This window comes from Chiloscyllium punctatum, chromosome 38 (assembly GCF_047496795.1).
Source record: "Chiloscyllium punctatum isolate Juve2018m chromosome 38, sChiPun1.3, whole genome shotgun sequence".
In the NCBI taxonomy this organism is placed as follows: domain Eukaryota; kingdom Metazoa; phylum Chordata; class Chondrichthyes; order Orectolobiformes; family Hemiscylliidae; genus Chiloscyllium; species Chiloscyllium punctatum.
This window is the reverse complement of record NC_092776.1, coordinates 13,567,310-13,581,995: the sequence shown is the minus strand read 5'-3', so window position 1 is coordinate 13,581,995 and position 14,686 is coordinate 13,567,310. Positions and strand designations below refer to the sequence as shown.

At 48.2% G+C, this 14,686-nt stretch overlaps 1 protein-coding gene across 5 annotated transcripts in view; it reads left to right on the top strand.

The window, feature by feature from the left end:
* cpn1 (carboxypeptidase N, polypeptide 1) overlaps positions 1–14,686 on the top strand; it is a 31,236-nt gene that overhangs the window by 6,219 nt on the left and 10,331 nt on the right. For all 5 annotated transcript variants that reach the window (XM_072557209.1, XM_072557208.1, XM_072557207.1 and 2 more), the window contains exons 2-6: positions 1,256–1,452; positions 4,445–4,591; positions 8,684–8,866; positions 9,791–9,902; positions 11,174–11,313. In XM_072557209.1, coding sequence (XP_072413310.1) covers positions 1,285–1,452; positions 4,445–4,591; positions 8,684–8,866; positions 9,791–9,902; positions 11,174–11,313 — 750 coding nt within the window. In that variant the 5' untranslated portion in view covers positions 1,256–1,284. The remainder of the gene's footprint in view (positions 1–1,255; positions 1,453–4,444; positions 4,592–8,683; positions 8,867–9,790; positions 9,903–11,173; positions 11,314–14,686) is intronic.

Sequence of the window (14,686 nt, the reverse complement as noted above, 5' to 3'; positions counted from 1 at the left end):
TGAGATCCCAGTTCTGGGGCTGGAGCTTTTGCCAGTAAGGGGGGATAGTTGCCCAGCTCACCACACCCACCTCAGCAGAAAGCACCCCACTCTGAACTTGGCTCCATGGTGGAGACATGGGGTAGGTGTGGGATGAAGACACCCCCCCCCCCCCCACCACCACCACCACCACCATCACCAGCTCATAATGGCTGAGGAGGAGTGGTTAAAATGCCTGCCCAGTTCCCAAGGGACTCCATTCCAGCTGTTTGGTTACATTTTAGTCTTTCACCTATACCCCATGCTACCTCATTGAGCAGTCTTCAGCGAGTTAAGATGAGAGGAGAAGAATTTAAAGACATGAGGAGTAACCATTTTACAAATGCAGCAATTCTTGTATGGAACAAACTTCTAGAGATGGATGTGGGTACACTTACAACATTTAAAAGATATTTGGATATGTACATGAATAAGAAATGTTTGGAGGGATATTGGCCAAGCGCAGGCAGATGGGACTAGTTTAGTTTGGGATTGTGGTCAGCATGGACTGGTTGGACCGAAGGATCAGTTTCTATGCTGTATGACTCTGAGATGAACTCTGGGCACCTGCTCCTGTGGATGAGGGAGTTGGGTAATTTGGAGAGTGGGGAAGCTGGGGTTGTTCTTCTTGGTGTAGGGAAGCTGATTTGACAAAATTGCTCGAAATCAAGAAAACTTCTGATAGTCAGTAAACAGCAAATGTTTCCAGTGGAAAATGGATCAGTAATCAGAGGGACACAAATGGAGAGTTATTGAAAAAAGTATTAGAGGTGGAGTCGGGGATGTAGAAATATGGTGGAGGCAGGTTCAACTAAGACATTCCCAAGAGGGCACTGAATGGTTATTTGGACAGTAAAGGTGTGCAGGGTTATGGGGAAAAGGCACTAAATAATAGAGATAATGCAGGCATAATGGCCTCCTTCTGTGATTCCAGGATGAGGAGAATTCTTTTGTCAGCGTATTGTTGTGGTTGTGAATGTTCAGCCAGACCGGGAAATGGAAGGTTCAACAATACATTCCAAAAGAATATGTACTTAATGGAAACAATTCTGCACTCTATGCATTAAAGAGCAGGAGAAGTGTGACTGATAGCACTTCCAAGTAGCCAGTACAGGCACGATGGGCTGAATGTCTCCCTTTTAAACTGTGTCCTCCTCCAAAAGGGACGGAGACGGCCAGGAACAAACTGACATGAGAAGGTTATTGCTGCTGCTGATGTCACCTCCTGTGTTTGCAGTGGAACCGGAGTTCAAGTATGTTGGCAACATGCATGGTAACGAGGTGCTGGGCCGTGAGCTGCTGATCCAGTTGGCACAGTTCCTGTGTAACGAGTACAACCGTAGAAACCCACGCATTACCCACCTCATCCACGAAACCCGGATACACATCCTGCCCTCCATGAACCCCGATGGGTATGAGGTGGCAGCTGATCAGGTAAATGTTTCAACCAGAGTTGCTTACGGATTCCTGTGGTTAGACTTTGAGACTGAGAAGACGTCTATTGACTTCTATCCAGAGACAAATGAGGCAGACACTTACATCTGTTTTTGTAGCTGTTTGTTTTTCCCTAAAACAGGCCCCCCCGCCTGAAACCAGAGGTTGTAGTTAGTGTCACATGCAGCATGGAAAGAAACCCTTCTGCCCAATTTGTTCATGCCGACCACCTATCCCAAACTGAATTAGTCCCATTTGCCTGCATTTGGCCCCATATCCTTCTATGTACTTTTCCAAATATGTTTTAAATGTTGTAATTATACCTTTCTCCACTATTTCCTCAGCAGCTCATTCCATATATGCACTACCCTCTGTGTGAAAAAAGTTGCCTGCCAGGTCCTTTTCAAATCTTTCCCCTCTCACCTTAAATGTATGTCCTGTAGTTTTGGACTCCCTACCCTGGGGAAAAGACATTGGCTATTCACCATATCCACACCCCACATGATTTTGTAAACCTCAACAGGGCCCCTGACACCCCAGCCTATTCTGTCCCTCCTTATAACTCAAACCCACCAATCCTAGCAACATCCTTGTAAAATCGTTTCTGCACCCTTTCTGGATTAACAACATCCTTCCTTTAGCAGGGGGACAGAATATTTTAAAAGTAGCCTCACTAATGTCTTGTGCAGCTGCAACATGATGTCCCAACTTCTATACTCAATGCTCTGATGAATGAAGGCAAGTGTGCCAAGGACAGGGAGACTGACCCATTCTTACTGCTTGCCATAGGTGTATTGACAGGTTAATAACCAACTGTTTGCTTGTGCTTTCAATGCACCTTTAGTTACCAACAAGCCTCCGAGTGGGACCTGAACCTGGAGCTGTAGAGGCAGGAATGCTGCCCACTCCACCACAAGGACCTCTCCCTGGATTTTGTCTGTGGTTTGTTATTTATATCCAGAAGGGTGATCTAAATGGCTTTCTTCTGCCACCCATGGTATTTTTTCATTCATTAACCACTACCACTAAATCGCTCATGTTCCAAATGATTAATTCATGGCAAAGCCTGTTAAGAACAATGCAATAACACCAAAGCTGACAGAGAGATCGGGAAAGATGGAGTGGATTAAATCAAAATGGAGCTGAAGGGAGAGGTAAAGCACTCAATCCCTTGTGTCATCGCCTTTCTCCAAAAGCATCATCTCTGCATTACATTTGAGTCCGGGTAGCATTAGAGAGGGAACACGTGCTGTTCATTGATACCTTTTGAGAGAGAGGTGGGCATGCCAGGGATGGAGTGGTTTATTTCTCCATCCAACTCTATTTCGGTTTAGACTCCCTACTCTCCTTATGTCCCCACCTCTCATTTTCTTTTTCATGTCAGCATTGCCCTTCACAGGCTTTGCTTGTTGATACACAGTTGGCCACATGTTTGTTTTCCTGGCGCTAGAAAAATATATTTATCAAAGTCTAAGAGCCTTGGGAGCATAGTTGGGCACTGCATCCTCCCAACAACACCAGTCCACGAATGTACTCTCTCTCAGATTAGGGGAGTGAGGTTCTCAAAAGCAAAGCTTGTTCCCTTGTTCTGGCTCCATCCCGTCACTTCCTTATCACAAACACTACCCTCATTAAACATTCTCCAGCTCTCCCTGAATTTCAATGATACCCCGTACACAAAATGTAAGCAGCGCTCAGCTCCCACATCACTCTCTAAACTTCTCCTTTGCTGGTACCATTAACTCAGGTCACCTACCCACACCCAAGTCCATGGCAATGCTCCCCCCTCCCCTCGACTCCCTCATTGGGACCACCCAATAGCTTTAAACCCAATCAGTTAATTATTAATCCCAGTCTCTGATCAATTGGACACAGGTTCTAACCTTCAGAAGATATTAAGAACTTCAAAGGAGAGCCTTTTTTGACCTTGGGACGATCAATGTTTAAAATGTAATCAATCTGGCTTCATGCCCACAACTAAAACTGCCCCGTACGCTATCCCCATCAAACACTCCCAGGACAGGAAAAGCATGGGGCTAAATACACAGTAAAACTCCTTGTACTCTTTTTAAGATTGAAAGTGAAGCTTTCTCTACTATTTTGAACTGAAAGCAACTGAAACTCTACACTCATCCAACAAATACTCAGAGGACAGGTACAGCACAGAGTGAGATACAGAGTTGTTTCTGCATTGTTCTGAATGTATATTGTGTTTTTGGTTATAGTTTGGTGCCTCCCCTCCCTGCCATGGCTGACAACCTTTCCCTTACGTTTACTCTGCTCACACACACATTGATCTCATCCTGTGGCTGGGTAGCTTTTTACAGACATGCCAGGGTTGACTTCCTTTGCTAAACATAGTCTGCAAAATGACAGGTTTAACTTGCAGTCAAATCCCTCCAAGCTCCCTCTCCACTGTGTGATTAGAATTAAGTAGCAGCACGGGTGTTTTTGTTGAAGGGTACATCTTGAAAAGGAGAAGATTGATGCTTTTGTAATTCACAGAGCTGGAGAGCTGACTCTTGATTTTGTGTGTGTCAGTTGCTGTGTCTGACGTGAGCTGCAGAATGACTGTGAGTGACAGAGTACTCCTGTAGCTAAGGCTGAACAGGGCTAACAGAGAGAGGCAGGGTGGAATGAGGCAGACTCTAATTTGGAGTCAGACAATGGTGGGCAGGGTGAACAGAGAAGGGAAGAAACAGAGGCATGGGATATGGGGGCAAGGAGATAGACTTAAGAAGGAGGGGTAAGGGGAAGGAGTGAGGGAAAAGGTGGACAGTTTGTCTGGGAGAGACAAATAGTGAGTGAGAAAGGAACAAAGAATCCAGATGCAGGCATCATACATGAAGTTCAGACTGGCAGGCACTGAGAGAAACTGTTCTTGAGGTACAAGAATATAAACCATATGGTGTATTTCCTCACAACTCAACTGCCCTCTCCTCCTCTTAACTCTCTCTGTTTCAAGCTTGTCTTTCTATTTTGTGCTCCCCAGGGCTCAGAGGCAAATACTTACCTGACTGGCCGGGCCAATGCCCGAGGAGTGGACCTGAACCGCAACTTTCCTGATCTCCACCTGGCCTTTCAGAAGCTGAAAGATCGGAACCACCATGTCTCACTTGATGATAACTGGCGGGAACAGGTCAGTCCAACAAATACTACAGCTGTTGTTCCAACAGAAGTGAGGATTGAGACCAGACCTTGAGTTCTAACCCCATGCTGTGCTTGTCTTGGGAATGTCTGATGGGTCAGTGTAGAGGGATATTCACTCTGTATCTAACCCCATGCTGTCCCTGTCATAGGAGTGTTTAATGGGGACAGTGTAAAGGGAGCTTAAATCTGAGTCTGAAACTGTGGTGTACTTATCATAGAGTCATAGAGATATACAGTACAGAAACAGACCCTTTGGTCCAACCTGTCCATGCCAACCAGATATCCCAACCCAATCTAATCCCACCTGCCAGTACCCAGCCCATATCCCTCCAAACCCTTCCTATTCATATACTCATCCAGATGCCTCTTAAATGTTACAATTGTACCAGCCTCCACCACTTCCTCTGGCAGCTCATTCCATACACACACCACCCTCTGCGTGAAAGAGTTGCCCCTTGGGTCTCTTTTATATCTTTCTCCACTCACCCTAAACCTATGCCCTCTAGTTCTGGATTCCCCCACCCAAGGGAAAAGACCCTATCCATGCCCCTTATGATTTTATAAACCTCTCTAAAGGTCACCCCTCAGCCTCTGACGCTGCAGGGAAAACAGCCCCAGCCTGTTCAGCTTCTCCCTATAGCTCAAATCCTCCAATCCTGGCAACATCCTTGGATTGTTTGATGGGGACACTGAAAGGGAAGTTTTGTTTTCAGTTTAAATGAGTTGAGAATGCTTTACTTACAGTTTAAGACCAAAGGAAATGTTGCTCTGTATCCAACCCCATGCTGCACCTCTGGAAATGTCTGCCCCAGATGGTTGTGGAGTCTGCATTGAATATATTGGAGCCTGTAAGAGACAGAGTTTGGTCTCTAAAGCAGGAGATTAGAAGGCAATGGGAAGGTGCTGTTAAAGCCCAAGTTCAGCCATATTTCTATTGGATGGCAGGTGCAAGCCTGACGGACTGCTCCAATTTCTTATATCAGATGATCAAAGACATTTATGTAGTGTATTTGACATTCAAAAACATCCTAGGTGTTTTCAAGTAGAAATATCAGGCAAAAAGGAACAGCTGATAAAAGAGTTGGGCAAAGAAGTAATACTTAAGGAGCAGGTGAGAGATGGAGGGAGAGAGAGAGAAAGGGGGCAGGGAGGTTTGCAGGGTAGCAGTTCCAGAATTTCGGACACTGGCCACTGGTCGAGTAATTTAAATAGTAGCTGTGTGAGAACTCTGGGACAAGTGAATTTTTAGATTAGATTTAGATTAGATTACTTATATGGTAGGAACAGGCCATTTGGCCCAACAAGTCCCCATCAACCCTCCGAAGATTAACCCATCCCATCTACCCTATATTTACCCCTGACTAATGCACCTAACACTATAGGCATGGCCAATTCACCTGACCTGCACATCTTTGGACTGTGGGAGGAAACTGGTACTCCTGGAGGAAACCCACTCAGACACGGGGAGAACGTGCAAACTCCACACAGTCAGTCACCCATGGCTGGAATCAGACCTGGGTCCCTGGCGCTGTGAGGCAGCAGTGCTAACCATTGAGACACCCTGCTGCCACATTTTATTGAATGTTTAGCACAGATGTTGGGTATGAGGGAGTGGGAGTGAAAGACTGAGGGAGTGCGGGCGAGGATGGGGTGAAGGTGGAAGTGAAGATGTGGGTGAGGGTGGGGAGTGCGGGTGAGGGTGGGGAGTGCGGGTGAGGATGTAGGTAAGGGTGGGGAGTGTGGATGTGGGTAAGGGTGGGGAAGGCAGATGAGGGTGTGGGTAAGGGTGGGGAGTGCGGGTGAGGATGTGGGTAAGGGTGGGGAATGCGGGTGAGGGTGTGGGTGAGGAATGTGGGTGAGGATGTGGGTGTGGGTGAGGGTGAGGGTGTGGGAAAGGGTGGGGAGTGCGGGTGAGGGTGTGGGTGAGGGTGAGGAGTGTGGGTGTGGGTGAGGATGAGTGTGGGTGAGGGTGAGGAGTGTGGGTAAGAGTGTGGGTGTGGGTGAGGATGAGGAGTGTGGGTGAGGGTGTGGGTGAGGATGAGTGTGGGTGAGGGTGTGGGTGTGGGTAAGAATGGGGAGTGCGGGTGAGGGTGGGGTAAAGGTGGAAGTGAAGATGTGAGTGAGGGTGGGGAGTGCGGGTGAGGGTGGAGAGTGCGGGTGAGGGTGGAGAGTGCGGGTGAGGATGTGGGTAAAGGGGGTGCAGGTGAGGGTGTGGGTAAGGGTGGGCAGTGTGGGTGAGGGTGGAGGGTGGGGAGTGCGGGTGAGGGTGTGGGTGAGGGTGCGGAGTGCGGGTGAGGATGTAGGTAAGGGTGGGGAATGCGGGTGAGGGTGTGGGTGAGGAATGTGGGTGAGGATGTGGGTGTGGGTGAGGGTGAGGGTGTGGGTAAGGGTGGGGAGTGCGGGTGTGGGTAAGGGTGGGGAGTGCGGGTGTGGGTAAGGGTGGGGAGTGCGGGTGAGGGTGTGGGAAAGGGTGGAGAGTGCGGGTGTGGGTAAGGGTGGGGGAGTGCGGGTGAGGATGTGGGTAAGGATGGGGAGTGCGGGTGAGGGTGGAGGGTGCGGGTGAAGGTGGAGAGTGCGGGTGAGGGTGGGGAGTGTGGGTGAGGATGTAGGTAAGGGTGGGGAGTGCGGGGGAGGATGTGGGTAAGGATGGAGAGTGCAGGTGAGGGTGAGGAGTGTGGGTGAGGATGTGGGTGAGGGTGAGGGTGTGGGAAAGGGTGGGGAATGCGGGTCAGGGTGAGGAGTGTGGGTGAGGATGGGGAGTGCGGGTGAGGGTGTGGGTAAGGATGGGGAGTGCGGGTGAGGGTGTGGGTAAAGGTTGGAAGTGCGGGTTTGGGTGAGGGTGGGGAATGCGCATGAGGAGTGTGGGTAAGGGTGGGGAGTGCGGGTGAGGGTGAGGAGTGTGGGTGAGGATGGGGAGTGCGGGTGAGGGTGTGGGTAAGGGTGGGGAATGCGGGTCAGGGTGAGGAGTGTGGGTGAGGATGGGGAGTGCGGGTGAGGGTGTGGGTAAGGATGGGGAGTGCGGGTGAGGGTGTGGGTAAAGGTTGGAAGTGCGGGTTTGGGTGAGGGTGGGGAATGCGCATGAGGATGTGGATGAGGGTGAGGAGTGTGGGTGAGGGTGTGGGTAAGGGTGGGGAGTGCGGGTGTGGGTAAAGGTGGGGAGTGTGGGTGAGGGTGTCGGTAAGGGTGGGGAGTGAGGGTGTGGGTAAGGGTGGGGATTGCAGGTGAGGGTGTGGGTGAGGGTGGCGAATATGGGTGAGGATGTCAGTGAGGGTGAGAAGTGCGGGTGTGGATGTGGGTAAGGGTGGGGAGTGTGAGTGAGGGTGTGGGTAAGGGTGGGGAGTGTGAGTGAGGGTGTGGGTAAGGGTGGGGTGAGCGGGTGAGTGTGTGGGTAAGGGTGGGGAGTGCGGGTGGGGACGTGGGTAAGGGGGGTGTGTGGGTGTGGATGGGGATAAGGATGTGGGGTGAGGGTGTGGGTAAGGGGGGTGGGGGTGAGGGTGTGGGTAAGGGTGGGGATTGAGGGTGATGGTGTGGGTGGGGAATGTGGGTGAGGATGTGGGTGAGGGTGGGGATGTGCAGGTGAGGGTGTGGTTAAGGGTGGAGAGTGCTGTTGAGGGTGTCGGTAAGGGTGAGGAGTGGAGGTGATGGTGTGGGTGAGGTTGGGGAATGCGGGTGAAGATGTGGGTGAGGGTGGGGTATGCGGGTGAGGGTGTGGATAAGGGGGGTGCGCGGGTGTGGATGGGGATAAGAATGGGGGGTGAGGGTGTGGGTAAGGGGTGTGTGGATGGGGATAAGGGTGGGGGGTGAGGGTGTAGGTAAGGGTGGGGAGTGCGGGTGATGGTGTGGATGAGGTAGGGGAATGCGGGTGAAGATGTTGGTGAGGGTGGGGAAGTGCGGTTGAGGGTGTGGGTAAGGGTGGGGAGTGCGGGTGAGGGTGTGGGTAGGGGTGGGGAGTGTGGGTGAGGGTGTGGGTAAGGGTGGGGAGTGCGGGTGAGGGTGTGGGTAAGGGTGGGGAGTGTGGGTGTCGATGGGGATAAGTGTAGTGTGACGCTATTTCGAGTTGATTCTTTCCCCTCTCACCCAGACTGAGCAGGAGACCTATGCAGTTATCCGGTGGATGCAGAGCTACAACTTTGTCTTGTCGGCCAACTTGCACGGGGGGGCTGTGGTGGCTAATTACCCCTTCGACAAGGCTACGGAACCCATTGGCAGAGGCTCGTACCGAAGAATTATCTCCACCACACCCGACCACAAGCTCTTCCAGAAGGTAAAGAACAGAACTTACATTTCTCTACTGCCTGTCACATTCTTGGGAATTCACAAATGGATTTGCGCACAGTGGAGTACATTTCCAAGTATAGTTACTATTTTAATGCAAAAAAGGTGGCAGCCTGTTTAGATACAGAAAGATGCCACAAATTGCAATGTGATAATGACCAGTTAATCTGACGATGTTGTTTGAGACATATCCCAGGACACCAGGGAGAAATCCCCTGCTCTTCATCGAATCAATGGCATGCAATTTTGCTGAAGAGCACAAATGTGACCTCGATTTAACAGCTCCTCAAAAAACAAAAGGCATCTCTGACAGTGCAGTACTATTTCAGTGCAGTATTAGAAGAGTCAGCCTGGATAAGATGCAAAATCTCTCACTAGTGCAGTAGGATGCATCGTTTCAATCCTGTGCCTGTGAGTTAATCAAGGACTTCAGGGGTTTATATGTAGAACAATAGACATTGGGAGTGAGTTATAGACTGTGTCCAATTGAGGAGTTCAGGTTGGTTTATATATAGAATAACAGATGCCTGGGAGTGAGTTAGAGACTAGAATTTAATCAGCAGCTCAAGACGTTTATATTGTAGCAGAAATCCAGAAATTGTTTTTTTTTTGTCCACACTGTGAAGTGGATTTCTCGTGTTTTTTGGGAGTATTTTGGTCAAACATCTTTAGCAATTGCTTTGCGCCTGTTATATTTCTAATGTCCAGCAGAGGGAGGAGGTGTAGTGTAGTTTATAAACTGTCCCTTTCATTACTGAAACCCCAAGTGGGGCAGTTTGAGATGTTATTGCAGAGTAAGAGTGAAGGGAAACATGGCAATAAAGTGTTTTCAACTTTGAATGACTGAGAATGTTTTTGTGGAAATCTAGAAATAGTGCTGGATTCAGTTTCCTATCTCCCTGCTCTACTCTAGCTCGCTAAGGTTTACTCGTACTCTCATGGTTGGATGCACAATGGATCCAACTGCGGAGACTACTTTCCTGAGGGCATAACAAATGGAGCCAGTTGGTACTCACTTTCCAGAGGTAAGACTATCTATATGTGTCACTGTGTCTGTCCACTCCCCCCTTCTGTCTGACTGTGCCCTTCCACACTACCTCCTCTCTTTGTCTCTCCTTCACTCTCCCTCATCCTCTCTGTGTCTGTCTGTCTGTCTCTCTCTCTCTCTTCACTCCATCTTAATAGGGCCAGTCGTTGGTGTGTTTGCTGGTTTCCTAGAGTGCCTGAGGGAGCCAAGTACATGGACCCACCGTTTCACCTTTGACCTGTTTTGGGGTGTAAAGGATTGTATAAGGATGGGCAGCAGAATCCCTCCCACTGCTCACTTCTGAAATCGAGAGGTGATTCAATCAAATGAGCTGTGTGTGCTCCCCAGCACACGATCCCATTGGAATTGTCTGCAACCTCCACTCTTAACATCTTTGATTCCTGTCCTTGATCTTCCCACAGTCTGCGCAACAATCCTGTTTTCCTTCTGAGTTCGGGAACGTCAGCAGCAGGAGTGCACCATTTGGCCCGTCGGGTCTGTTCTGCCATTCAGTACGATCAGGACTGATCTGGGGTTTCCCCTCCACTTTCCCACTCACGACCCTTATCCCTCGATTCCCTGAGAGATCAAACATCAGTCCATCTTGATCTTCAGTGTATTCATTGGCATGGTGGCACAGTGGTTAGCACTGCTGTCTCACAGCGCCTGAGACCCGGGTTCAATTCCTGCCTCAGGCGACTGACTGTGTGGAGTTTGCATGTTCTCCCCGTGTCTGCGTGGGTTTCCTCCGAGTGCTCCGGTTTCCTCCCACAGTCCAAATAATGTGCAGGTCAGGTGAATTGGCCATGCTAAATTGCCCGTAGTGTTAGGTAAGGGGTAAATGTAGGGGTATGGGTGGTTTCACTTCAGTGGGTCGGTGTGGACTTGTTGGGCCGAAGGGCCTGTTTCCACACTGTAATGTAATCTAATTCACTGGGGTAGAGAATTCCAAAGATTCACTATCTTCGGGGGAAGAATTTCCTTCTCAACTCAGTCCTAAATGGCTGACTCCCTTACCCTGGGACAGTGCCTCTGAGTTCTCGATTCCTCTGACCAGGGTAACAGCCATATGCTAATTGGGATCCAGTGAACACCAACTTGAGAGCAAACCTGTTGTTCCTGACCCTTCTGATCCAATTCCACATTATCTCCTCAGTGGCCCTGCCTGACACCACGCTGTGAGTAGGGAGTGAGGGGATTGTCGTTGTCAAGTGTGTGACTAGGCCTCAATTATCAATCTCTTCTTTCCCTCGGACTTTGTTCACACAGGGATGCAGGACTTCAACTATCTCCACACCAACTGTTTTGAAATCACACTGGAACTGAGCTGCAAGAAATTCCCACCACAGCACGAGCTGCAGAGAGAATGGTATGGGAATCGTGAGGCATTGCTGACATTCATTGAGGAGGTGAGTCTGCCCTGCGGTTCTCGCTTGTTCGATCCACCCAGCTGATGGGGCTGAATTCCACTGGGTCGATCACTGGAGATAATCCAAATCCAACTCATTGGCTTTGTTAAGGACACAGAGGTTTGCTTACAGCTATACACTTTCGTCTTATTCTGAGGCAGTCCCTCAGGATCAAGGGTGATTTGTTTCCACTCCAGCTTGGGAAATGGCTAACAAGTCCATTGGAGGGTCTGCAGACTCTGGCTTGCATGGGCAGGCTGGCATTTGGCAAGTTGGGTGGAAGTTGTTGGAATCTGAATACCGTTTTGTGGTTCCCTCCAACACCCTGCCTTCATCTTTGTATTCCTGACAAAGTCTCTTGATGTGTTTGGTGTCTTCTGAAATAAACCTCTTCCATTTTGGTCAGTCACAAGAGCCAGGGTCTCCAATAAGTAAGCAGGACATCTGAGACATTTTGAGACCATCTCTAAAGTGTTTCCATTGTCCTTATGGGAGTGTTGTGACACAACCAAGTTCCAGATAGAGTGATTACTTCAGGTGTCTGGTGTTAGGCTCTGCTGACAGTGCATTCCATGCACCTACCACTCTCTGTGTAAAGAACTTACCTCTAGCATCTCCCCAAAACTATCCTCCAATTACCTTAAAATGATGCCCCCTCTGATAGACATTTCCGCCCTGGGAAAAAGTTTCTGACTATCCACTCTATCTAGTCATCTCAACATCTTGTACATCTCTATCAAGTCACCTCTCCTCCTTCTTCGCTCCAATGAAAAAAGCCTTGGCTCCCTCAACCTTTCTTCATGAGAAATGCCCTCCAGTCCAGGCAACATCCTGGTAACGCTCCTCTGCACCCTCTTTAAAGCTTCCACATCTTCCCTAAAATGAAGCGACTAGAACTGAACACAATATTCCAACTGTGGTCTAACCAGGGCTCTATAGAGCTGCAGCATAACCTCATGGCTCCTAAACTCAACCCTACTCCTAATGAAAGCCAACGCACCATATGCTTTCTTAACAACCCTAACAAACTGGGTAGCAACTTTGAGGGATCTGTGGACATGGACTCCAACATCCCTCTGTTTCTTCACACTGCCAAGAATCCTGCCTTTAACCCTGTATTCTGCATTCAAATTTGAATGCTTCCAAAGTGAATCACGTCACACTTTCTCTGGTTGAACTCCATCTGTCACTTATCAGTCCAGCTCTGCATCCTGTCAATGTTCCGTTGCAACCTACAACAGCCTTCCACACTATCCACAACTCCACCAACCTTCGTGTCAACCGTAAACTTACTAACCCACCCTTCCACGTCCTCATCCAAGTCATTTATAAAGATCATAAAGAGCAGAGGTCCCAGAGCCGATCTCTGCAGAACACCACTGGTCACCAAGCTCCAGACTGAATGCTTTCCATCTACCACCACCCTCTGTCTTCTGTGGGCCAGCCAATTCTCTATCCAGACAGCCAGATCTCACTGCATCCCATGCCTCCGTACTTTCTGAATGGAATTAAAAAGGAAAACAAAACACAAAAAAAAGTCACGGTGATTTTGATGGTGGAAAAGTCACTGACTTGTGTGTGATAACACTTCTAGAAAAACAAAAACACAAGTTGAGAAGAGGCATTGGCATATTGGCAATGTCACTAGTAGTCCATGAACCCCATGCTAATGCTCTGAGTACATGGAGGCAAAGCCTATCATTGTAGAATTTTTAATTCAGTGAAAATCTAGCAATTAAAGGTTTGGGGTGGAAGGAAGCTGGTCTAAGGGGGACCATATAACCACTGTTGATCGTCATAAAATTCCAAAATACAGCTTGAGCTCTTGTGGTGCGATGGTGGTGCACCTACGTCTGAGTCAGTAAGTCTGGGTTCAAGTCCTTTCTACTCCAAAGGTATGTCATTGATTAGAACGTATTAGAAACACAGCTTGGGAAGAGGCAGTGGTGTTGTGGTCATATCACTGAACTATAAACCTACGCTGCTGTTCTGAGGGTAAAGGTACAAATTCCAACACAACAGTTCAAAAACCTCATCTGATTTAGTAAATTTTAAAAAACCAAAAACATAGCTTGTCAATTTGCCCAAGTGACACTTTGTTACATCAGATACTTTCGAGTAAACACAATGTAGAGGGAATATTATTCTATATCTAACCTCATGCTTACCTGTACTAAGAATGTTTGATGGAGACAGTCTAGGGGAGTTTTAATTTCAGTTTAAAAGAGTAAAAGGACCTTTACTCCATTTCTAATCCAGAATTGTTTCTGCCCTGTGAGCGTTTGACGGTGACCATGTCGAGAAAGCTATACTCTGCATCTACCCCCATGCTGTACCTGCCCTGAGAGATTTTGATGCGGCAGCGTAGAGGAAGCTTTACCCTGTATCTAACTCTGTGCTGTTCTTGTCCTGGGATGTTTGATGGGAACAGTATAAAGGAGGCTTTACCCTGTATCTAACTCTGTGCTGTTCTTGTCCTGGGATGTTTGATGGGAACAGTATAAAGGAGGCTTTACCCTGTATCTAACTCTGTGCTGTTCTTGTCCTGGGATGTTTGATGGGAACAGTATAAAGGAGGCTTTACCCTGTATCTAACTCTGTGCTGTTCTTGTCCTGGGATGTTTGATGGGAACAGTATAAAGGAGGCTTTACCCTGTATGTAACTCTGTGCTGTTCTTGTCCTGGGATGTTTGATGGGAACAGTATAAAGGAGGCTTTACCCTGTATGTAACTCTGTGCTGTTCTTGTCCTGGGATGTTTGATGGGAACAGTATAAAGGAGGCTTTACCCTGTATCTAACTCTGTGCTGTTCTTGTCCTGGGATGTTTGATGGGAACAGTATAAAGGAGGCTTTACCCTGTATCTAACTCTGTGCTGTTCTTGTCCTGGGATGTTTGATGGGAACAGTATAAAGGAGGCTTTACCCTGTATCTAACTCTGTGCTGTTCTTGTCCTGGGATGTTTGATGGGAACAGTATAAAGGAGGCTTTACCCTGTATCTAACTCTGTGCTGTTCTTGTCCTGGGATGTTTGATGGGAACAGTATAAAGGAGGCTTTACCCTGTATCTAACTCTGTGCTGTTCTTGTCCTGGGATGTTTGATGGGAACAGTATAAAGGAGGCTTTACCCTGTATCTAACTCTGTGCTGTTCTTGTCCTGAGACTGAGCTTTACTTATAGTTTATTTTCAATTCTAAAATAAAATAGAGGGTGCTTTACATTATATCTAACCCTGTGCTGTCCCTGTTGTGGGAATGTTTGATAGGGTTGGAATTGAGGGAGCTTTACTTTCTGTTTACTTTAGTTTAAGAGTAGAGGAACAATGTAGATGGTGAATTGCGAGATTTTGATTTGCTCCTTCTTCATTGGTTTC